Raw genomic sequence first — 26252 nt, forward strand, 5'->3', positions numbered from 1 at the left:
GCCGATTCGCGTCTGACAGGCTGTGATTTGCAGCCTTTGCCCTCTGCCCAGGAGAAAGGCAAACTGAGACCAGAGTCTTTGTCTCCTGGGGTAGGCGTTCCTCCCACTAACACTCAGCCAAGCTCACAGCAAAAATGCTTTCCTTTTTGTCATTGTCTTCTTAAAAAAAACAAAAACAAAAAAAACCCTGTCATTATAAATGGGAGAAATAATGTGGGAAAGTCTGTAAATAATTCAGATTATAATCCAGAGCAAATCACACCCCCAGCCCCAGCCCCCCCCCAAAAAAACACAGAAAAGGTTAACAGGACAGCAAAAATCATAAAGCTTAGGATGCAAAAGAAGCTGATCTTTACCTTGCCTTCATAATAATGGATACCACTACTCTAGACAACTCTGTACCTACGGTTTCTGGGAGGTGACCTTGTCCTCGCATTTCAGGAAGCAGACCTACTCCAGACGTGTGCCAGTACTAAAAAGTAAACATCAACAGAGTCTAAGTTCGTTCTCCAGGCTGAATACTTTGGACTTGAGGTTCTTCAGTTCTCCTTGTATTTTATGTGCCCGTCTGTTGCTGTCACGAACCTCACACAGGATGGCAAGATCCTGGGTTGCCCGGGTGTTAAGTGTTGCCTAGAGATTTGAAAAGAAGAAGAAATGATTACGGCAGATGCCAGAGAGAAACCAGTCATAAAGACCAGGCTCTGTTGGCTCCTTTTTATGAGTCTTTTAGTACATAGGATAGCTTCGATCCTTAGTTTAGTGACTAGCTAAAAGAAGGAAAATATGGAGTAGAATTAAGGCACAAAAGGCATGAGACGCTTTGCTTTCCCACACAATAGTAAAGGAGCCTTGAGATAGAGGTCAATCAGCAATTAACAATGAGTAAAAAGAAGAGACCGATATAAACATTGTTAGTAAATTTGCCAAACAATGAAAGCAAGCATCTCTTCTTTTCTGTCATTAACCTGCTTGTCACACAGTGATCGTTCAGGGTGTGTGGGTGACCGGTTAAACCTCTCTAAGGAGGCACTGAGGGCAACTCGGATTCTACACAAAGCCAGGTCTGACAGGAAAAATTGCTTTTTAACTCAGCTACTCACTTTCCCCATTTGTAAAAGACAGTTCTTTGTTTCCTTTCGGCCACGCCGTGCAGCTTGTGGATCTTAGTTCCCCGACCAGGTACTGAACCCCGGCCCTGGCAGTGAAAGCGCCGAGTACAAATCACTGGACCGCCAGGGAATTCCCCGGAGACACGGTTCTTTTAATCTACTTCCTGAATTGGGCGGGATGAGCATTTCTGCTGAGTCTAGCTTAGGTGGGAGTATGATGACGCCGTCATTCAATTACTTCAGTCTATTCTGTCCTCCCTCCGGCATGCACTGCTTAAACTGATTTTTGTGAGAGTGAAAGGGTGGGGATGCGGCCCAGCTTTCCTCTGAGGGGCCCTCGTGCCCGTCGGCTCACCTGCACCTCTTTTCTCCCTCTTGGTAATTCAGGATCAATTACCTTATAGAGCATCTGCTCCAAGTCTTTCAGTTTTTGCTTGAGAGCCTTAATATCTGTCTTAAAGCCTTCTACTTCCAAGACACGTCGTTTCTCCAAGGCCTCGTAGCGTTTCGTCATGACCTGTAGACGCCTCCCGATCTTGTTGGTGCGATCCTAAACACAGGGACACAGGAGGGCATTTGTGGAGCTGAGGGAGCATCCCCGCGCCAGCTGCACTGCCCACCCCGTCGCGAGTGCAGAGAACTTCACACCTTAAAGATCTCTCTCCTCACTCCCTCCTCCTCACGAATTTGGGCAAGTTCTTCTTCTAGGGAAATGCACTGCTCTTGGTACATGCTGGACAGCTTTTTCTCTTGTACTATCTTTTCCTTCAGGGACTGTAGGTCAAAAGGAAAAAGAAATTAATACTCTGTTCTGGAATTCAGACTACTCATATAGCACTTAGGTAAAGAAAGGAGAGAAAGGATTTCTAGAAGTACAAAATGAGTTAAGCAACAAGACTCCAGCAAGGAACTCTGGAGAATGTTTGAAAACCTATTTCTAGAGGAATCTCTTAGCTTTTTTCCTAAAGTGTACACAGTAGAAATTCTTTAAAATAAAAAAAATATTTTTGGTTCTGGGAAGAGTCAGATAATGGAGTTCAGAACTGTACCAAGTAGGACATTACAACATACGTCTTGGGACATGTTTCTGAAGTTCTTCTTTAAAAAGGAAGAAACATCAACAACACTTAAAATACACATGTTCCATTGAGCAGCCAGAATGATCTTGAAAAAACCCAAATCAGAAGTCACTTCCTTACACACAATCCTTCAAAGACATAGAAAAGCTGAGCGCTGCGTCTTCTCAGCAGGACCAGGAAGGCCCCACGTGAGGGCTGCCCCCCCAACCTCCGAGCTCATTCCTCCAGGCCCACGATGACCTCCTCCCTCACACCGGCTCTCCCCTCTGCCTCATGCTCTTCCCCGAGGTCTGTTTGGCAAGCTCAGTCCCGTTTTTCAGATCTCAGCAAAAACACCAGACTTAAGACGGTGTCCCCGTGCTTCTCTACGAAAGTACACCTCCAACGACAATATATAATCTTCATACAACCCTTTTATTCCTTAGTACCACTTCTTAATTTTTTTTTTAATTTAAATTTTTTGGGGGTTTTTTTGGCCGCGCTACGTGGCTTGTGTGATCTCAGTTCCCCAAGCAGGGACTGAACCGGGCCCATGGCAGTGAGAGCCCAGAATCCTAACCACTGGCCACCAGGGAACTCCCAGCCACTTTTTTATAACCCATCGTTTTCTTGGTTATTTGTTAAGGTTGCTGTTGTTTCTCACCCATGAGAATGTAACAGCTTCTTTACTGCCCCAGAGCCTAGCTCAGCGTAGGACTGCGACAGGTAATTGTTGAATGAATTTATCGACCAAGCCATACTTTAATTTTCTGGATCTGCAAACACTGTAATGATGAGCTACTCTTTGAAAGCTACTTCTCGAGGTTGCTGCTACAACAGCTTCCCGGACTAAATGGATCTTATTTGACAATTACTAGGTTCTTTGAAATTCTCTGAGTTCTTTTAAGAATTCCAGAAAAAGAAAATTCTGTAAAAGATAGAGGAAACTACCTTAATGTATCCATTTTGGCTGTAATGACTCTCGTGAACCGGCCAAACTTTTCCAATTTTATCTTCTTCCTTCTTACGCTGCACCCTGTACTGCTTAATCTTTGACATCAAATGATCCTTTTCAAGCATCCAGGACTTCTCCTTATTTTGGTTTTCAAATTTGAGTTGCAAAAAGTCTTTGGTGCTCTCATAGAGCAGTTCCTTGGTGTGATGGAGACTAGGAAAGAATGTACAAATGTGGACATGAAGATGCTTCCATAGCACATGTGACACAGTTATTCCAAACAAAGCAAAGACACGGGTCCTTTAAAGATGGTACAATATGTAAATTCTGTAAAATATTATTAGCAGTTTTAAAAACACGCTTCATCTGTTCACTGGCAATCTTATATATGTTATCGGACAAAGTATAAGCATCGACACTGGTTCACACACTGGTCATTACAGATATTCTCCCGAGGGCTGATTTCAGGTTATATGATTGGAAGGACTATAGAAATATTTACACACAGCCTAAGTATGGACTTTTCCCAGGCATCAGACTTTACAATAAAGAACTAAACCATGGTGTTCTGAATGAAGGCTAACACGAGTTCTAAAATGTCAAAACAGCTTTGCTTTTTTCTGTGCTGTGCTCCACGTGCAAGCTGCCCAGCAACAAATCCTGGCCTCTTTTCGAAATCAACTTTCTCCGTGGCGGCGCCTCAACAACTTCAGCCCACGCAGTCTCTTCATTCTCTGAAATTCCCCATCGCTTTAAATCTACGTCCCCGCGCTGTAATTTGACACTCGCTTAACCTTATTCATCATTTATTTTTGCCCCCATACCACTAGAACAGTACCAACTACGGGATACACACAGGTACTAAATACAGATTCCTGCTGACTGAGATTTAGGAAAAGGCAAATGATGTTTCCACCTTCAAAAAAGAATATCCCTAAGAGTTAGAACTCATTAGTTTAACATCAACAGCTAGAAAAATACTGTATCAAATGATCAAACTGCTTGCAAAAGGTATTAAATCCCGTGAGGCAACCACTGCAGTTTTCCACTGAACGAATGTCAGATCCACGTAGTTCTTTTCATGAGTAACACGGTACAGAGATAAGGGGAAAATGATAACATAATGCCAGAAAGGTAACTGTCGCCAGAGGAATGTATATATTATGTACAGAAAATACACACATATCCTTATTTAGGGGCGTCCACGCGTGTAGAAAGAGGGAGAAATTGAGTCAGTCATCACAAGGACTGCTCTTGCTTTCAACAAGTTATTTTATTCTATCTTATGTTATGGTCTCAGTTACAAACTGGGAAAGCATGATCTTGTTAGCGTACAAATGGTTTGAAAGTGACACCTAAAGGGCAGCCATTAATAGCCTTGGATTTCATGCCATTCAATACTCTCAGGATGATGAGCTAATGGAAGGAGCTGATTGTGTGCTCAGATACGCAGATGGCGCTAAACTAGGATGGTTATTAATAATCTGGAAGACAGATACAAAATTACAATTTACCGTGACAATTTAAAAATATTGTTCCCTTAAAAACAATTAAAACCCAACAAAGAGTGGCGCTGCTATGCTTAAGCACAAAATACCAACAATAAAAACGGAGAAGTACCAGCCAGATGCAAACATGACACTGTGTTAAAAGAAGCAGAGCCTGCCGAGGGCTGGGAGGCATCTTCTACCTGCACTGATCCGACAGCTCAACTTGAGTATCACCTCCAATTCTAGTGACCACACTTTAAAATGGAGGAAGAGACACCAAAAAAAGTCTGAGAAGACAAATAAAAAACACAACAGGACGAAGAATGCAACGTGAAAAACTATTTTCAAATGTAGGACGTTTAATGCAGAAAAGAGAAGGTGAGCTAAATCAGCTCTTCAAGGATTACTTGTTGTACACACGGGGCAGGGCAGAGGCTACAGTCAGACCCTGGGAACAAAGACACAGCTACAACAGAAGGTGAAAAGGCCTACCGCGCAGTCATGCTGGTCATCACGGGAAATGGGGGCGGAGACGTGTACCTCTGCTCGGGAAAGGTGTCAGAGAAGGGGTGCCACTGCATAGTGAGGGGCCTGCTACACCGCAAGTGCTCTGTGAACAACGGTGTTACTAGTCTGACTGAAGAATGAGGTGAACTACAGCCACAGAGGAGCAGAGACTGAGGGATGAGGCTCCTAAGGGCTGAGGCAACAGGACTCCATCAGAAGATACACGCAGTGAGGAAGCCTGCAGAGCACAAGGGGACCAGTGCCAGGAAGCACAGTTAGTTACTGCAACAATTTAAACAAGAACACAGCCTGGGCCAAGGTGGTAAGACAAACAGGGCAGAGAATGGACTGGACAGATTTCTCAGGCTCACACCTGACAGGGTCTGGAATTAGGGAACAGGAGAGCCAGGAGTCGAGATCGTCCTGAGGCTCCAAGCTTGGTAAACTAGGTGGATGTGACAGCATTAAACTAAACGGGGGGCTTCCCTGCTGGTGCAGTGGTTAAGAATCCACCTGCCAATGCAAGGGACATGGGTTCCACCCCTGGCCCGGGAAGATCCCACATGCCGCGGAGCAACTAAGCCCGTGAGCCACAACTACTGAGCCCATGTGCCACAACTACTGAAGCCCGTGCTCCGCAACGAGAGAAGCCACTGCAATGAGAAGCCCGCACACTGCAACGAAGAGTAGCCCCCGCTCGCCACAACTAGAGAAAGCCCGTGTGCAGCAATGAAGATCCAATGCAGCCAAAAATAAAATAAATAAAATAAAATGAATTACACACAAAAAAAAGAAATGGGAAAAGAATGAAGTAGCAGGTTTGAGGTGGGGGAGGGGTGCTCGTTGGGAAAGAGAAAGTTGAGTTTCGATCACAATAAATTTGAGGTGTTCAAACGTATTCGCCTGAAGATGCCTTTATGGCCCAGCTCTGGCCACTGGAAGGGACAGGAGGCTGAGGAGGGTTAGACAGGAGGGAAAGACAGGTGCTGCAGGAACCAAGGGAGACTAATTTCAAAGAGGGGGTGATCAGAGGGGCCAGACACATAGAAAGACACTCATTACAGCTGGGACTGTGCAGAGGTAACTGGTCACAGAAATTAAGAAATCAGTGATGATGTCAGAGAGGGCACACTTAGTAAAATGGGGGAACGAAAGCAGACTGCAGAAAGCGGGGGGACAGGCAGGCAGGTCTGGGGCAGAACAGTGGGTTCAGATGGTTTCCATTTTCTTGTGCAGGTATGTTATACTGAGTCAGGTAACACATCAGTGGAGAAAAGGACATTTCTTGACAATAAGATCAAGCTAAAACCCGCAAATGGGTTGAAGGGAGTGTGTGGAATCCCCCCAGCCCTTCAGGAGAAGCATCAGCGCACCCAGGAGCCTGGAGAGAGGCGGGCGTTTGACAAGACACGTCCTCAGCGCCGGGACCCTGTGCTGCGAATGGACAGGACTGCCACCTTCTAACCCAGCGGCAAACACCTTAAGCCCACTGGCGCGCCCTCCTGAACACTCACCTTCTGGTGAGCTCTGCGACTCTCTCCCGATCCCTCCGCTGATGAGCCTGTGCTTCCTCCATGCGGATCCGCCTCTCCTCCACGAGCCCCGCCACCTGCTCCTGTGAGAGCCTGCTCCGCTCCTCCAGCTGGGCCTGCAGCGCTTCCACCTGGACGGGCCAAAGGGGCGAGGTGTCCACTCCCGCCCTCCCCCACTCACTTCTCACCTCTAAGTGAGCCTTTCTCCAGAAAAATTTAAAAACAAAAACCCCACGAACAAAAGCACAGCAGCACAACAAACAGGAGAAAAATCTCAGCTGGACTCCTCTTCACTGTCTTACAAGTGGGCTTAGACGACACAAGAACAGACTCCGTCCACACCGAGCAAAAATCACACCAGGAAAGCTGGAAAAGCCAGTCTCCCCTACCTGGGACTCTCATCTTCTCACCATCTCCCTTTCTGGACTTTTAGGACCGTCTCCCTTTTAAGACTTCCTAGTTGCACAGAGAGAGAATGACTCATTTCTTCATTGTTAAATTTAAAAAGTAGAGCAGAATGTGTATAATGTAATTTCCTTCTCTGAGGCTGGCCGTCACAACCCCAAATGGAGCTACTGGCCAAAGGTAGAAACAGTCACTTAAATTAATACGCCCCCTGATAAGGACAGGAACTTGAGTGCAACTAAATGAAAAATCATGGTTGCAAGTGACACAGAGAGACCAGGTGGTTAGAGGATGACTTGCTACTTTCCTAGACTTTAGAACACACGCACCAGACAAATGGACTCATCCCCGAAGGTCAGTGTATCGGGACAGACAACTGCAGCTCTGTGTGTCTCGGGGCCAGCTCCAGAGGGAGTTCTGACTGTGATGGCTTTGTGGGAGGGCTCGGCCTACGAGCTGAACGAACTGCAGGTTCAGAAAAGCACTGCTAGAATGGTGGAATACAGGGTAACGGTTGTAACACAGAACCCTGGGAAATTAGGAACCTCAGCCTTCCAATCACATGGCGTCTGGATGGACCATGTGGGCAAGGAGGCACTCGGCATATGTGGCGCCCGAGCCAGGCTGGTGGACAGAAACGGTTGTGGTCTGTACCTGCAGGATGAGGGTCTCCACGTCCCTCTGGTGCAGCTGGGCACTCTCCTCCTTCCATCTCACTGCTGGTTTTCTCCTGCTGCCTTTAGAATCTAAAATAGAACATAAAAGTGAGGGGAGACCTTTACTTAGCTTTTCTTTCTGCTATTCAAGCATCAGCATTACCTTTGCAGAGGAGTTTGGTTTCCTTTATCTGTAAGGGAAGGAAAGGAAGAAAAAAGACAATGTACAATAACTATAGTGCTAAACTGTTCAAAGAGGAATCTCTTAAGGGAACTCTGCTAGGATATCATCTGGATAGTGATATTCATCTTTCTGAAGAATACACTACTCAATTTTCTTTGGAGTTGTCTATTTTCTTTGTAAAATCTTAATTAGAAAGGGTAATGAATAAAAATACTAAGTCCAAACATTTTAGTTATAATGTGTAACCCAATTTTCAATGGACAAGATGATTTTAAAAATAAGCAACACTAAAATTGCACTAAACATAATTTAATTCTTTAGATAATTCAAGAAGCTTATTTAGGGACTTCCCTGGTAGTCCAGTGGGTAAGACTCCGCGCTCCCAATGCAGGGGGACCGGGTTCAATCCCTGGTCAGGGAACTAGATCACAAGTGCATGCCACAACTAAGAAGCCTGCATGCCACAACTAAAGATCCTGCATACCGCAACTAAACATGCCACAGCGAAGATCCTGCGTGCTGCAACTAAGATCCGGCACAGCCAAAATAAATAAATAAACAGTTTAAAAAAAAGAAGCTTATTTATTTTTTTCTTTTTTTAAATTGAGGTATAGTTAATTTACAACATTAGTTTCAGGTGTACAACACAATGATTCAAATTTTTTACAGATCATACTCCATTTATAGTTATTATGAAGTATTGGCTATATTCCCTGTGCTGTACAATATAGCCTTGTAGCTTATTTATTTTATACATAGTGGTTGGTACCTGTTAATCCCCTACCCCTATTTCACCTCTCCTCCCTTCCCTCTCCCGACTGGTAACCACTAGTTTGTTCTCTGTATCTGTGAGTCAGTTTCTGTTTTGTTATTCTCACTAGTTTGCTTTATTTTTTAGCTTCCACATGTAAGTAATAACATATGATATTTGTTTTTCTCTGTCTGACTTATTTCACTTAGCATAATGCCCTCTAAATCCATCCATGTTGCTGAAAATGGCCAACACTTCATTCCTTTTTATGGCTGAGTAGTATTCCATTGTGTATATATATACACACCACATCTTCTTTATCCATTCATCTATTGATGAACACTTGGGTTTCTTCCATATCTTGGCCATTATAAATAATACTGCTGTGAACACTGGGATGCACATATATTTTCAAATTAAAGCTTTCATTTTCTTTGTAAGAGAGTAGATCTTAAAACCTCCCATCACACACAAAAAAACAACTTGTAACCACATGCGTAGTGATGCATGTTAGCTAGACTTGCTGTGGTGAACATTTTGTAATATATACAAATATCAAATTACTATGTTGTACACTAGAAACTAATGTTATATGTCAATTATATCTCAACTAAAAAAAAAGAAGAAATAAAATTGGGATTTCCATTAAAAAAAGAGAGAGAAGGATAAGGAGACTGAGGCTTAGAGAGGCTAATTAATAGTCTGTGATTCCAGAAGTTGTCCAAATCTGTTTTATGACTTACCACCATAAGCATGTTAATTATATATTTTTTATTCTACTTCATTAAAACGTCACGGAAAGGTTTAAAAAAAAAGGCAGCTCAATAAGACCTTAGACTCCAGAGGCATCATTACAAACATTCATTATCACTGTACGGTATGAAAAGGTTTCTAATTATTTGTGCTGTGCTTTTTAATTCTGCATCAATAAGAATTTCTAATAATGTGGTTGGTACCTGCTCTGAAAGCTGAAGATTCATTCTGTTCACTTACTTCTACAGCTTGGATAGTCTTTTGGAAAATGCTGACCTGAAGAATCAAAAAAAAAAGAGAAAAAAAAAAGGTACAGAAATAGCCTTCTTATAAATGCAATGTTTCACTTTTTAGCTTTAGTTCTGCAGATTAAACATTATTCGCAAATTAAATTGGTCAAAATTGATACAATCATATGAGGATGTCATGCATATGAGAGACCAAAGTGGACAAAGTAACAAATTGGATAAAACCCAGTGTTTTGAATATAAATTGGATAAAACCAGTGTTGGTGCTATAAATGAAAAAATAAAACTTCAGGGTTATTTGGTAATACTGGCCAAAAAAAAAAAAAGCAGCCTTTGACAAGGTCCTTTAGGAAAGTAACAGAAACACAGAAGTATGAATATATAGATATGTATAAAAACTGCTCATTGAAGAACTGCTTACAGAAGTGAAAAAATGGAAATCTCAAATACACAAATATTTCTATATGAATGGAAAAAGAGCTTTATCTCTGGGGTACAGAATTATGGGAGACTGCCACTTTTATATTAGATTCCTGAAATATGTGTGTTATTTTAACAAAGACCATGCATGAATTTTGTCATCAGTATAAACAAAGATTTAAAAAGAAACTAGTACTGAAACTTGTTCCCACACTAAGTCTGCTCCTGCTGTTCTCTCTAATCTCATCCAAAACATCTCCTCTGAGCTTTAGGTTTCCAAATGGTGAAACGGGGTAAACAATGTTACTTCCAAGGTTTTTGAAAAAAAAGAAAAAAAACTCACAAAGCTCTTTGTAATTAGAGAAAATGCTTTGAAAACTTAGGTAAATGTGAGACTACCATAGCTAATTCTCCTTCTAGCTTCTTTAACAAGTACCAAAATTATTCTGATTATGGACCCCAGCTTGTATTTTGTAAAAGCCATGCCCACCCTGCTATACAAAGGATTACTTACCTTGTTGGGAGGCTCCTTATAAAAATAGGTCACTTCTCCAGTGTCTGTTCCCACAAGAGCCAAGAGATTCTGAATCTTTTTCTTGTCTTCTAGCTCCCTGCAATTCTCATAGAGAATAAGCAAACAGTGTCCAGAGTAAGTAAATTTTTGTTTAAAGGCTCTCCCTTCTGACTTTTTTTCTTTTTTTTTTTTTTTTTGGTGATGCCACTTGGCATGCAGGATCTTTAGTCCTCTGACCAGAGATCAAACCCATGCTCTCTGCAATGGAAGCGCGGAGTCTTAACCACTGGACTGCCAGGGAAGTCCCTCATTTATTTTTAAAGCAATGATAACCTCAAGTTAAAATTAAATAGGATTAACCCTCCTACACTGTTGGTGGGAATGTAAATTGGTGCAGCCACTATGGAGATCAGTATGGAGGTTCCTTAAAAAACTAAAAATAGAGTTACCATATGATCCAGCAATCCCACTCCTGGGCATATATCTGGAAAAGATGAAAACTATCTAATTTGAAAAGATACATGCACCCCAGTGTTCACAGCAGCACTATTTATTGAATATAATAGCCAAGATGTGGAAGCAACCTAAGTGTCCATCAACAGAGGAATGGATAAAGATGTGGTACACACACACACACACACACACACACACAAGGAATATTACTCAGCCATAAAAATAATGAAATAATGCCATTTGCAGCAACATGGATGGACCTAGAGATTATCATACTAAGTGAAGTGAGTCAGACAGAGAAAGACAAATATCATATGATATCACTTATATGTGGAATCTAAAAAAATTATACAAATGAACTTATTTACAAAACAGAAATAGACTCATAGACATAGAAAACAGACTTACAGTTACCAAAGGGGAAGCAGTGGAGGGATAAATTAGGAGTTTGGGATTAACAGATACACACCACTATATATAAAATAGATATCCAACAAGGACCTACCGTATAGCACAGGGAACTCTACTCAGTATTCTTTAATAACTTTATAAGAATCTGAAAAATAGATGTATATGTATACATACATACATATAGACATACATATGTATAACTGAACCACTTTTCTGTACACCTGAAACATTGTCAATGAACTATACATCAATTAAAAAAAAGTCAGGGCTTCCCTGGTGGCGCAGTGATTAAGAATCTGCCTGCCAATGCAGGGGATACGGGTTCAAGCCCTGGTCTGGGAAGATCCCACATGCCGCAGAGCAACTAAGCCCATGCGCCACAACTACTGAGCCTGCGCTCTAGAGCTTGCAAGTCAAAACTACTGAGCTCGCGAGCCTAGAGCCCGTTCTCCGCAACAAGAGAAGCCACCGCAATGAGAAGCCCGCGCACCGCAACGAAGAGTAGTCCCCACTCGCCGCAACTAGAGAAAAGCCCACACGCAGCAACGAAGGCCCAATGCAGCCAAAAATAAATTAAAAAAAGGAAAGGTCAACAGAGAGGAGTCAGCATCTGCAACAGGCTCCAAAAGGTTAATTAACTAAATTAAATTAAATAGGATTTATCTAGACCTGACCTCTAACTTTTTTTGAATCTTATTTTATTTTTTATACAGCAGGTTCTTATTAGTTATCTATTTTATACCTATTAGTGTATATATGTCAATCCCATGGCAGTGACTGAGGCCTGCTGTAACTGAATCGCAGTTCAACTTCTGCCCACTCAGACTTCCCTTACTCCCTCACAGGTGGTTTATTCCTGAGAGCGCTCGCCAACACACCTCCTGCAAGCAAATCTCCACTGCAGAGTTTGTTTTCCAGGGAACCCAACCAAAGACAGTTGATACCAGAAATGGACCAAGGAAGCAAATTTTAAAATGGTATTTCAGAGCCTGTGATACGATGTGTTACAGAACACAGTGTTCTTAGGAGCAAGACGGATGAGTGATCAACAGGGTATAGCTTAAGCAATTAAATAAAATTAAGATGGCGGGGGGGACTTCCCTGGCCGTCCAGTGGTCAGGACACCGCACTTCCACTGCAGGGGGCATGGGTTCCATCCCTGGTTGGGGACCTAAGATCCCACATGCTGCGCGGCACAGCCAAGAGAGAGAAAAAAAAATGGGGCAGAGCTGGGGGCTGTATATGCTATACAAACTCACAATCTCTGACCCATTTTCCATACCTCTGCTAGTTTTAAGACCCAGAGACTGTTACCTAAAGGAGAAGCTGTATCTCCCAGGAAGTAAGACCTGGTGATACCACAGCAAGTGTACATTGTAATGATTCCCTCATTACCTCCAAGGGCTTAAGCCATTTATTCAAGTAATTGTACACTGTGGGAAAGGAAATACCCAGACATTTCAAGGATTGCTGGATACAGAGTCTCAGCTGACACCTGGTGACGTGAGCATTATCTAGGGCATTTGGGAACCATGCAATAAATGGAATTTTGGTCCAGGTCCAGCTCAAGCTCAAAGTGGGTCCACTGGATCCAGACCCAGTCAGTGGTCATTTCCCCCATCTCCAAATGTATAATTGGAACAGACATAACTGGTAGCTGGCAAAGCCTCCAAATTGCTTTCTTGGTTTCTGTGCTAAAGCAAGTGGCAACCTCTGAAACTGCCCCACCCCACCCCAGCCACGATGGCAAATAAAGACCTAAAGGATGCAGGGGTGGAGGTCCCCATCAAATCCCCATCAATTCACAAGTATGACTCATGCAAGACCACACAGTAACAGTGGGCTACTACCAAGTAGGTCCAATTCCGGTGACTGTGCCAGATGTAGCAGTAGTTTTGCTAGAGCAAATTAACTTGGTTTTAGGTACACAGCGTGTGGCTACTGATTAAGCAAATGTATTCCTTCCCACTCGTAACAGGACCAGAGCAGTTCTCATTCATGTGAGGGGAACAACAGTATACTTTTACAGGCTTCCCTAGGACCTCGTTAACTCTTCTGCTCTCTATCAAATTTGTCCAAAAGGACCTGGATCTGGCCATTCCACGCATCATATCAGTTCGCTACTGAGATATCCTATTAAATCAGACTGGATAGACAAGAAGTGGCGAGTGTGTTAGAACCTTACATGGGCTCTAAAGGGTCAGAGGTAAACCCTACGAAGCACACCAGTGAAGTTCTAGGAGTGTGATCTAGGCTTGCCAGGATACTGGCAGGGACAAATCCCTGCACCTCACACCAACCACCACCAAGAAGGAAGCATAATGCAGGAAGAGCTCCTCAGCTTCTGGAGACAACTTTTCCATACTTTGGAACATTACTCTGACCCATAAATCAGGTGACGTGGAAGGTGAGCTTTCAGTATGGCCCAGGGAAGCTCTGCATGAGGTCAAGGCTGAAACTATTAAGGAGATTAAATCAGTAAATCAAAAACCTCGCAACAAAGAAAAACCCTCGACCCGACGGCTTCAGTGGTGAATTCAACTAAACATTTAAAGAAGGACTAACACCAATCATTCTCAAACTTTTCCAAAAACTGAAGAAAAGGCGACACTTCCTATGAAGCCAGCAGTGCCCTGATGCCAGAGCCAGACAAACATTACAGAACTACTACAGACCAATATCCCTTATGAACATTGATATAAAAATCCTCAACAAAATATTAGCAAACTGGTATTCAGCAGCATATTAAAAGGATTATACATCATGAGTAAGTGGAATTCATTCCTGGAATGAATGCAAGCAAGCATGGTTCAACATATGAAAATCCATCAAAGTAATACAGCACATTAACAGAATGAAGGAAGAAAACATACGATCATCACCTGATACAGAAAACGCATCTGACAACATTCAACACCCTTTTGTGACAAAAAATTCAACAAATTAGGGATGGAAGGAAACAACCTCTGCACAATAAAAGCCACATATGAAAAACCCACAGCTACTATCATACTCAATGGTGAAAGACTGAAAATTCTCTTCTAAGACCAAGAACAAGACAAGGATACCCATTTTACAACTTCTATTTAACAAAGTATTGGAAGTCCTAGCCAGGGCAAGTAGAGAAGAAAAAGAAAAGACACCCAAGTTGGAGAGCAAGAAATAAAATTACCTTTGTTCACAGATGACACGATTTTATACATAGAAAACCCTAAGGGTTCCGCAAAAAACTCTTGGAACTAGTAAGTGAATTCAGCAAAGGAGCATAACACAAATTCAACATGCATTTCTATACACTGTCAACAATCCGAAAAGGAAAGTAAGAAAAGAATTTGATATACAATAGCATCAAAAAGAATAAAACATGTAGGAATTAACCAAGGAAGGGAAAGACTTACACACTGAAAATACTGCTGAAAGAAATGAAAGAATAAACAAGTGGGAAGACATTCTGTGTCCATGGTCTGGAAGATGCAACATTAAGATGTCAATATTACTCAGAGCAATCTATAAATTCAGTGTAATTCCTATAAAAATCCCAACATTTTTTACAGAAATAGAAAAATCTACCCTAAAATTCATATGGAACCTCAGGGGACTCCAAATAGTCAAAATAATCTTGAAAAAGAACAAAGTTGGAGGGCTCACACTGCTTGATTTCAAAACTTTAGTACAAAACTACAGTAATCAAAACAGTGTGGTACTCCAAACAACAACAAAGGGAATTCCCTGGCAATCCAGCAGTTACTACTCTGCACTTCCACTGCAGGGGGCACGGGTTCGATCCCTGGTCAGGGAACTAAGATCGTGCATGCCATGCAATGCGGCCAAAATAAAACAACACACACACATATACACACACAAAACAGTGCAGTACTGGCATAATGACGGACAAATAGACCAACAAAATACAATAGAGAGACCATAAATAAGTCCTGCCTAGATGGTCAAATGATTTTCAACTTTCAATGGGGAAAAAGTCTTTTCAACAAACGGTCCTGGGAAAACTAGGTATCCACGTGCAAAAGAATGAAGTTGGACCCTTACCTAATACATATACAAAAATTAACTCAAAATCGATCAATATCTAAATGTAAGATCGAAAACTATAAAACTCTGGGCTTCCCTGGTGGCGCAGTGGTTAAGAATCCACCTGCCATTGCAGGGGACATGGGTTTGAGTCCTGGTCCGGGAAGATCCCACACACCACAGAGCACCTAAGCCCGTGTGCCACAACTACTGAGCCTGTGCTCTAGAGCCAGTGAGACACAACTACTGAGCCCATGTGCCACAACTACTGAAGCCCACGCGCCTGGAGCCAGTGCTCTGCAACAAGAGAAGCCACCACAGTGAGAAGCCCGTGTGCCACAATGAAGAGCAGCCCCCGCTTGCCTCAACTTGAGAAAGCCCGCGTGCAGCAATGAAGACCCAACACAGCCAAAAATAAATTAATTAATTAATTAAAAAAAAGAAAACTATAAAACTCTTAGAAAAAAACATAGTGATATTGGATTTGGCAATGATTTCTTGGATTTGACACCAAAAGCAGAAGCAATAAAAGGAAAAATATACAAATTGGACCTTATGAAAATTAAAAACTTTAGTGCATCAAAGAACACTATCAAAAGCGTAAAATGGCAACTCTCAGAATGGGAGAGAACACTTGCAAATCACTTATCTGATGAGGGATTAATATCCAGAATATATAGAGAACTCCTAAGACTAAACAACAGCAAAAAGCAACTCGATTCAAAAATGGGCAAAGGACTGAAATAGACATTTCTCTAAAGAAAATATACAAATGACCAATAAGCAATGGAAAAAATGCTCATCATCAGTAATCATTAGGGCAATGCAAATCAAAATAACAATGAGATACTACTTGACATCCATAAGGATGGCTTATTATTAAAAAATGGAAAACAGGGACTTCCCTAGTGGCGCAGTGGTTAAGAATCTGCCTGCCGATGCAGGGGACACGGGTTCAAGCCCTGGTCCGGGAAGATCCCACATGCCACAGAGCAACTAAGTCTGTGCACCACAACTATTGAGCCTGTGCTCTAGAGCCTGCAAGCCACAGCTACTGAAGTTCACGCGCCTAGAGCCCGTGCTCCGCAACAAGAGAAGCCACCGCAATGAGAAGACCGCGCACCGCAGCAAAGAGTAGCCCCCGCTCACCACAACTAGAGAAAGCCCGCGCGCAGCAACGAAGACCCAACACAGCCAAAAATAAATAAATTAATTAATTTTTTAAAAAAATGGAAAACAAGTGCTGGCGTGCTTTAGAAGAAATTGGAACCCTTGTGCACTGCTGGTGGGAATGTAAAATGGTTCAGCCACTGTGGAAAACAGTATGCTGGTTCTTCAAAACAAATAATTAAACACAGAATTAGCATTTGATCCAACAATTCCACTTCTGGATAGATACACAAAAGAACTGAAAGCAGGAACTTGAACGGGTATTTGTACACCCATCTCCAGAGCAGTGTTATTCACAGCAGCTAGAAGGTTCAAACAACTCAAATGTCCATCAACACGTGAATGGATAAACAAAATGTGGTGTATACATACAATGGAATATCATTTGGCCTTAAAAAGGAATGAAATTCTGACACATATGTTGTACAATGTGGATGAACCTTGAAAAGATTATGCTAAGTGAAATAAGTCAGACACAAAAGGACAAATACCATATGATTCCACTTATATGAGGCCTAGAATAGTCAAATACATAGAGACAGAAAATAGAAGAGTGGTTCCTAGCAGCTGGGGAAGGGAAAATGGGGAGTTAGGGTTTAGTGTTTGGGATGATGAAAAGGTTCTGGAGGTGGATGGTGGTATGGCTGCATGATGACGTGAATGTACTTACTGATATTGAACTCTACACTTAAAAATGATTAAAATGGTACATCTTAGGTTAAGTATATTTTACCACAATAAAAAAAAAGTGTACTGTAGTGGATGCCATGGGACACTGCTCAGATGCCGCCCTCAGGACCAAGATGCCCATAACCCGGGAGCTGCCCTTGACTGAAGGGGGCTGCCTCTCCCGAGCTTATCTCCCTGGTGGCAGCCTGCATGCAATGACTGACCACCCCCTGTGGGGTTGGCTAAGGCCTCTGTTACCTCGGTGGACTCTATCACAGTTCAGATTCTCCCTCAACCCCAATCCGCTCATAGCTGTTCTTCCTAAGAGCCTCCCTGCTAACCATCGTGCAGGCAAATCTCCATCTCAGAGCCTGTCCCCTGGGAATGCAACCTAAGAGAAGGACCACAGAGAAATGTGTCTTGTTGAGCTTGATTTAGAAATATACCCCCGACATTTCCCTTCTCTCACTTGGTACCTGATTCGCAGTCGGTCATTTTCTGAGTAGAGGCGTAAGACATGCTCCCGCTCCTGGAAGAGGCAGACCTGCACGTCGCTTAGAGCTTTCCGCAGCTCAGCAATCTCTTCCTCCCTCTGCTGCAAATCCCATTCAAGTTTATGCTGGGGAGAAAGTTAGTTGAAAACACACTGGGCTTCATAGGAGTATCTCTCGTTGGATGCAGCAGTCAGTTCATGTAGAAATATCACAAAGTGGATGGTTTCAACAATACAGGATCCAAATGACAACAACAGGCTGTGTACAGACAAGTTTAAAACTACAAAGTGAGCACGACGTTTGCATTCAACGTCAGAGCTCTCACGGTTCCTTTTACAGACAAGAGAACCCAGGACGCCACATGATCCACCTGTTCTAGTCACACTTTTAATGCTTTCTATGTAAGAAGCATTGTTATGAAATTCTGGAAAACAAAGATGAATAGGTATGATTCTTGCCTACAGAGCTGAGGAATTGTGTGGGGGGACAGACATGCCAACAATTAAAATGCAAGAATTATTTAATGGAGAAGCACGCACGGTAAAATGGTAGAGGGGGAAGGTACGGCAGGAGAAGAATCTCTGGAGCCTGTTGGGGAAGTCAGAGTCCACCACCAGAAAGCTGAAGCCTGAAAGGAAGGCCGTTAGAGACAAGCAGAGGGCAGTGCTCTCGGGAAAGAGCGTGGTAAACCAGCACGAACCAGCAAAGAGCCGGAAATGCTTGGCCGACCACGAGGACCTCAGCATCACTGGAGTGGAAAGTGAGAGGCGGCCGGGGCGGTGTGGCGCTGGAGGCTGGGACCGTGGAAGATGCTCAGGTGAGATGAAACTGGAGTTTGAATAGTGCGGCAGCAGTAGTGATGACGTGGCTGGAAGGGACTGAGCGACATTCAGGACGCAGAATCAATGGGTCTTAGCGAATGACTGAATGGAGGGCTGGGCAGAACTGCAGGCAATGACGCCAGTCACGAAGCCACAGAATAAAGAAAAGTTAAGAGACAGGGGTGAATGGAGGGAAATGGCAGTGGTCTATGCGCATGCATGGGCGGGGAGAGGAAAAGGAGGTTCGTTCAGATACAGACACACCACCCTGGAGCTCAGGAGGAGAACGAGTCAGCACTAGTTACCTGGATGTCACAGCCCCATAGGCAGCACTGCAATGCATGGATAAAACGAGACCATTTACGGTGGAAGCGGGAAGAACTTGGGAAGACTAAGGAAGGAGAGCTGTTAACAGACACTGAGAACCGGTCAGAGAGGGGGACAGACACTGGGAAAGAAAAGTGACACCGGAATCAAGACGGGAGCAGTTTTGGGAAAGGAGACGTCGACAGTGACAAACACTGCAAAGGGCACAGAGAGATGAGGCAATTTTGGCAACAGGTCCTGGAGTCCACAGGTGGAGCAGCGAGGACAGGACCCAACCACAGTCAAGGAGTCGCCGAGTGGGTGAGGAAGTCAAACTATTCCGGAAGAGTCGCTGGGAAAGAAGGCGCCTCCCCGCTGAGTAGCTGGGGGTGCAGCTAGAGGGGTGCCTTTCTCTTTTGTTGGGAAAGACTTGAATCTGTCCATATACTGAGGAGGAAAAGCCAACGTTAGGCAAGAGGTTAAAAACAGAACACAAAGGGGAGTTCCCTGATGGCCTAATAGTTAAGATTTGGGGCTTTCATTGCCACAGCCCGGGTTCAATCCCTGGTCGGGAAACTGAGATCCTGAAAGCTGTGCAGCATGGCCAAAAAATAAATTAAAAAACAAACAGAACACAAAGAGGCGAGGTAGCAAAGCAGGGTTTCTCAGGAAGGAAAGGGGGGTGGGGAGTAGAGAAAGTGCTGGATCGTTCAGCTCACTGTGGTCCCTGGATCAGTAAGAAGGAGGAGATGGATACGGACGCAGGTGACCGTGTATGGATGGGCAGGAAGCTGGTGTTCCCTCTGTGAACTGGGAAGCAAGGCTGCCTGAGGAGAGAGGGAGCCTGCGGGCAGGAGCGGAGCAGTGAAGGCAGGGCACAGGCGTGCAGGGACGGGGCGCCGACCACTGATGGGTAAGAAAACTGCTGCGTGGTGACTGAGGATACACATGATTTGTTTACCGTGAATTTATCCTGTAATGACCTGTGACCTTCCTAGGACAGTGGTTCTCAACTGGGGTGGTTTTGCCTATGCCCCCAGGAGAAATCTGACAACATCTGGGGGCATGTTGGACTGTCACAACTTGGGGGTGGGGTGGGCTACCGGTATCCAGCGAGTAGAGGCCCGGGATGCTGCTACACGTCCCGCATACACAGGACGGTCCTCACAACAAAGAATCATCAGCCCTCACATCGGTAAGGCCAAGGCTGAGAAGCCCTGCTCCAGGACACAGGTGGTCGAGGATGGGGTTAAGCCACAGGGAGGGCTTCTGCTGGGCAAGGGGCGCAGATGAGCAGGGCCGTGTGCAGGGAGCACAGCGACTAGACTACTGGAGAGAAGCCCATGGGCTTCGGGTTAGAAGCGGGACACGGTGGCCAGAAGCTGCCCTGCTGCCCTGAGCACACTGAGAAGCCAGGAGCTGTGGAGGCGACACCGAAGCGAAGTCAGGTGTGAGGGAGAGAGAACCAGAGGTGCACAAGAGGCTGAGACAAAGAGTGAAGACTTTAGAGATGGAGCACTTTAGGGCATCGTGATCCAACGGGGCACCCAGACGGTGGGCAGCTCAGCTGGGGTGGAGGGGATCAAAAGAGGATGTTAAGGACTTTGCTGGTGGCGCAGTGGTTAAGAATCCGCCTGCCAATGCAGGGGACATGGGTTTGAGCCCTGGTCCGGGAAGATCCCACATGCCGCGGAGCAACTAAGCCTGTGCGCCACAACTACTAAGTCTGCGCTCTAGAGCCCGCGAGCCACAACTACTGAGCCCGCGCGCCACAACTACTGAAGCCCGCGAGCCTAGAGCCTGTGCTCCGCAACAAGAGAAGCCACCGCGATGAGAAGCCCACGCACTACAACGAAGACCCAACACAACCAAAAATAAATAAATTAATTAAAAAAAAAAAAGAGGATGCTGACACGTGTACTGTGACACCAGCTGGCACTCGAAGGCCTTCTCAGCAAGGGACAGGCTCACGCAGAGTGCACGAGGGTGCACCGGCTCCTCCTCACCTGCCCTTCGCAGGCCTCTCTGTACAGCTCCAGCTTCTTCAACAGGCCCTCGTTTTCTGCCTCACACTCAGACATCATCTTCTGGTAATATTCCAGAAGCTCCTGAGAAGGGCAGAGGACGGCCAGACGATCTTCCACTGAAGGCAAGGGAGTTGACTGCACAGAATCGGAGAAAGACACCCCCTTCCAACTGGTGGGGCCACTGAAGCCACCGGCAGCCTCCTGCTTGCGGAGAGCCGTCAGCCTGTGTGAGATTAGGAAGGACACGTTCATAAACTGTCTGGACATTTATGAGATGTTACAATTTCTTAAATTAAAAATCAGGTTTATGTCCTTAAAGTGCTTATAATTAAGGTGCTCACAAACCTTGAAAGTTTGATGCTACAGGTTTGTGAATAATCTTATGAACTGCTTTCCAGGTATTAAAGGTTTAAGGCTGGATTCAAAATACAAGTTAGAGAGTAAAAAAAAATCATTAAAAAAAAAAAAAAGGAATATCAACTAAGTAAGACCAGATAGTGACAGTCAAAGATTTGATACTCTAAGACATACAGCAATAGGAACTTATGCGCTGTTGATGGAGTGTAATTTGGTGAAACTACAGACAGTAAATTGGCACAATCTAGTAAAATTGCAATTTCTTTTGTCTGCACAGACATATGAGGTAACACATACAAAAATGTTCATAATAACATTATTCGTGACAACAAAAACAGTAAAGCTCCCAATGTCTGTCTGATAGGATAGTGGATAAACTATGGTATATTCATACAGTGGAGTATTCTCAAAGTTATAGAAACTATGAATTACAGATACACGTATGAATATGAATGAATTATCCAAACATTAAATGCAAAAATGTATGTAGATGCATATACAGACGATATTGCCATTTACGATTAGAACATGCATAACGAAACAGTTTATTTTTAGGGGTAGTTATATAAGTGGGAAAACTTTTAAGGAAGGGCATGATAAAGATTCAGGATTAGAAAATACAGGCTAGTCAGTAACCACACGACCAATCAGACCCTAGTCTCTAGCATCAAAGACTTGAATTACATGGACCAAGAGCAGCCAAGATCAAAGGCTAATCAAAGGCTGGACCAGAGGGATTTTTTGTTTGTTTGCTTTTAGCAAACAAGAGACGTAAGCTGAAAACAATGAAAGTTAGAAAACAAATGATACATAAGTGGAGAAATCCTCACGTGAGAATTAATCCACTTTGGCTAACTGCCTGCAATTTATTATACAACAACAAAATAGACCACAGAGTAGAGAAAGTTTACACCAGAAGCCAGAGTTGTAGCTAGTGAAGGTTATGGGCAGTGCTTTCAATAAGTGAGCACGCACAGGAAAGACATGAAGATCCACTTTCAGCTAGCATGAAGAACAAATATTTTCTCAATCATCAAAAGCTCACAACAGAAATATTACTGTACTTAGTTTCATGTTTTGAAAAGGTGTTGCCTTATAACTCTGGGATATAGGTTAATAGATAAACTAAGAGGTATTTCTGAGATTCTGCAAACGAGAGTGCGGCAATGAGGATGGAGATGAGGCATCATGCAGGTTGACACAGAGGCAGAGTCCAAAGTCCCCTGCGTTTGTCTATTGGTTGTTTCCCCTGTAATCCAAGGGTCCACTGGCACCGTATGAGGCCCACATAAAATGCCTGTATTCTTGTGTTAACATTTACTGCCCACATAAAATGCCTGCATTCTTGTGTTAACATTTACTATGTCCTAGTTTTTAATCTAAATTCCACATAATTAGAGAAATGAGGTCTAACATAGTCCAAATCCAAAACTCTTCTAGTTCCTAAGCCAATGTGTACTAAGGTGACAGAAGTCTGGATTCTTTATTTCAACAGCTCAAAAATAAGCAAATGTCTTACTTTCTGCAGACAGGAGATTGCGTCGGGGTAAAGTTCATGCTGTCCTTTTGCGTCGGGGTAAAGTTCATGCTGTCCTTTCCCACCTGTCAAATACACAAAAACTCAAAATGAGGGGTCAGGAACAGAAAAAAAGTACAGGACGTACAGACAGGTCCCTCCCCACCAGCATCAGATGTGCTTCTGACAGCATCAGAATGTGATGTTTTATTTTTTGTTTATTTATTTATTTTTTTTGCCACACTTCTGGGCATGTGGGATCTTAGTTCCCCGACCAGGGAACGAACCCGTGCCCCCTGCATTGGAAGGTGGAGTCTTAGCCACTGGACCACCAGGGGACACCCCAGAATGTGATGTTTTAGAATGTAGTATTCTTGAAAGTAGTTCCAAATCCTGAAATTCTATGAAGGCATTCTTCCTTATTATTATTTTCAGATAAAATCAGAATGGCATTTAGTATTTCGATGGACAAGCACACAAAAGAACAGCCTTGGTATGAAGGCTTACTGCAACAAATTTACATGCAAAACAAATTTACAATCCTTTTGCTGAAATTATAGGAGAGGGAGATGCAGAAAAGTTTCTAATAACCAAGAGAAATTAAGTGGATATTAAGGTAGAGGACCCATCATGCTAAATTTAAGATAAATACAAAGCCATAGGTATTATCTTTATTTGGTGGGCTGTGTCTATTGTTTCCCATCCTCCTCCATTCAACAAGTCACTCCTGCATTTGTGTGCCTGACAGTGTTAACCTCCCTTTTAAAATATTGCTTTGTCGTTGAGAGCTCTGAAATCAGACAGACTTGGATGTGAGTCAAGGTTCTGTCCCCTATTAGCTGTGTGACCTCAGGCAAGTTTTTACTTAACCTCTCTAAACTTCAGTTACTTATTAGAAAATGGGGATAATAATAGCATTATGTCATAGGTTGGTGTAAGGATTAAATGAACAAAAGGGCTGAGCACGTGTCCAACACATTTAAGCACTCAATAAATGCAGGTGACTGCTGTTTTCACTGAAAATTTTACTCCCTTGGTTCAAAAGGTTCTGTCTTCAGGGACTTCCCTGGTGGTCCAGTGGTTAAGACTCCACGCTCCCAATGCAGGGGGCCTGGTTCCATCTCTCGTCAGGGAACTAGATCCCGCATGTCACAACTAAGACCCGGCAGAGCCAAATAAATTAAAAAAAAAAAAAAAAAAAGGCTCTGTCTTCAACTTTCTTTACTACTTCCTCTAACCATTTCTTCAAGAACATCATTATTCCCACTGCTTTTATGATTACCTCTATCATCTAAAACACTACCTGGCAAAGAGTAACTAACAAGTACTTGTTTAATGAATAAATGACATCTCTTTCCATCTCCTGACTTGAATTTCCAATTATGTAACAGACATTTTCACCTGTATGTCCCACTGGAGCTTGAAATGTTTAACTTAAAAAAAAAAAAAAAATCCCAGACTGAAGCAGCTCACTCCTGGGTCATGAACCCAAAGATTTGGTCAAAATTGACCTATGAAACTCCTTAATATTAAAAAAAAAAAAATCATTCAAGTCACATATTTTTTAGCACCTCAAAGCTAACACTTCCCAAACCAAATACAGCATCTTTGTCATCCAAACATATTCCTTTTTTCATAGTTAATAATTCAGCATCTTCCAAACCACCTGGACTTGAAATTTTATTTTTTTAATTTTTATTTTATTTTTATTATAGTTGCTTTACAATACTGTGTTAGTTTCTACTGTACAGCAAAGTGAATCAGCTCTACGTATACATATATCCCCTTTTTTGGATTTCCTTCCCAGTTAGGTCACCACAGAGCACTGAGTAGAGTTCCCTGTGCTCTACAGTACGTTCTCGTTAGATATCTTTTTACATAATATCAATAGTGCATATATGTCAATCCCAATCTCCCAATTCATCCCACCCCTGCTTTCCCCCTTGGTATCCATACTCTATGTTTGACTTGAAAATTTAAATTCATCATTTCAATACTCCTTCTCTTGACCCTTTCATCCAACCGTATGAAAATCCTGTATATTCGGACAATGGCCATGTTAACTCAGGATCTGCACATCTTCTTACCCACCCTACTACAATGGCTTAACTGTTTTACCACCCCGCCCCTCTCCTGGACCATAAGTCGTAACATTCATCCATGGCTCCTGAGAGTCTAATGCACTAAATCAAACTCTGCCTAAACGTCATGCCTTTTTAAATTTAAGGACCAAACCTACCTCTCCTACCTTACTTCCCTCCACTCCCCTAACGTGCCCTTGGTTTCCAGATAACCTTGCCTCCGTGCCTTTGTTCATGAGCCTCCCTCCAGCTGGCCAATACTTCCCTCCACTCTCATAATTTCACTTAATGAAATCCCATCTCCGCACGAAAACTCAAATACTACCTCCTCCATCTCTTCTCTGAGTCTCTCCATCCAAAAATGAACTAACTGCAAAAGAATCCCATTTGTAATTGTCTAAAACTGAACACAGTAGAGCTCTTTGTGGCTACCACTTCTCCCACGATGGTGTACGTTCCCTGTAGGTGGGAACATGGTTCTATCTCCCGAAAGAACGATACCCTTGTTTATAGACAAACTACTGAGTTTCAGCCAGCTTCTATCCATCCCTGTGATACCCCTGTTTAGGTATATATATTTATAGCTTATCTATTTACAATTAACATCTGCTTAGCACTTGAACATTTATTATTTTCTTTACTCCACAACTCTGTTTAGTATTTTTATTACCTCCTCAACTTTACAAGTGAGGAAAGTGAGGCTGAGACTGGCGGGGGGTGAGGGAATTCCAGGGGCCCACATTCCGTACTCTTTTCTCCATTTCTCCCCGTCTTGACCCCCGGTGACCACAGCCCCCCATCCTCCAGCCCCCTCCCCCGCCCCACCAGCCCTCCGGCAGATGCTAACGGTTCCCTCCGGCCTCCCGACGAGCCCTCTCAGAGTCACACCCCTCCCCTTCGCACTCCTCCCGCAGTTACTTCCCCGCAACCCGCCTTTTCCTCCCCAGACCCCTTCCCTGACCCCCGTTCCGGAACCCGGAACTCTACTCACGCCGCCCAGAGCCGCAGACGCCGAGAGCCCAACCGAAAAACAAGTCAAACCACCGGGCGTCACGGCGCCACGGAACGTGCAAGACCCCGTCCAATCGCCCACTGGTTTACACGGCCCTCTGGATAGCGCACCAATAGAAAAGCTGTTCACACAGAGGCACGCCCCACTCCCGCCCTCCCTCGCGCGCCTTGCCCCGCAGAGGTCGCCGGGAAATGTAGTTTTCCTTCTGCACACAGCTCTCTGGATGGAGGAGGTGGCACGCGAGCAGCCCAGCGCCTCCCGGTACTGGTGGTGTTGACGTTTGGGGTCCGACGCCCTAGTTCTGGCGCACCTCAGGGCTCC

General features: G+C 43.7%; 1 protein-coding gene across 1 annotated transcript; it reads right to left on the reverse strand.

Annotated features, from left to right (window-relative positions):
- Positions 1–289: 289 nt before the first annotated feature.
- CCDC77 (coiled-coil domain containing 77) lies at positions 290–25987 on the reverse strand. Its single transcript, XM_024733424.1, has 12 exons — positions 25911–25987; positions 22842–22924; positions 20945–21188; positions 17794–17936; positions 10586–10682; positions 9607–9679; positions 7714–7805; positions 6637–6785; positions 3122–3338; positions 1761–1886; positions 1510–1662; positions 290–633 (listed from the first exon to the last, which is right to left on the reverse strand). The coding sequence occupies exons 2-12, from the start codon at positions 22907–22909 to the stop codon at positions 487–489; spliced, it is 1509 nt and encodes a 502-aa protein (XP_024589192.1). The 5' UTR covers positions 22910–22924; positions 25911–25987; the 3' UTR covers positions 290–486.
- Between the last annotated feature and the right edge of the window lie 265 nt (positions 25988–26252).

The sequence above is a fragment of the Neophocaena asiaeorientalis genome, unplaced genomic scaffold (genome assembly GCF_003031525.2).
Source record: "Neophocaena asiaeorientalis asiaeorientalis breed wild unplaced genomic scaffold, Neophocaena_asiaeorientalis_V1.1 scaffold150, whole genome shotgun sequence".
Lineage (NCBI taxonomy): Eukaryota > Metazoa > Chordata > Mammalia > Artiodactyla > Phocoenidae > Neophocaena > Neophocaena asiaeorientalis.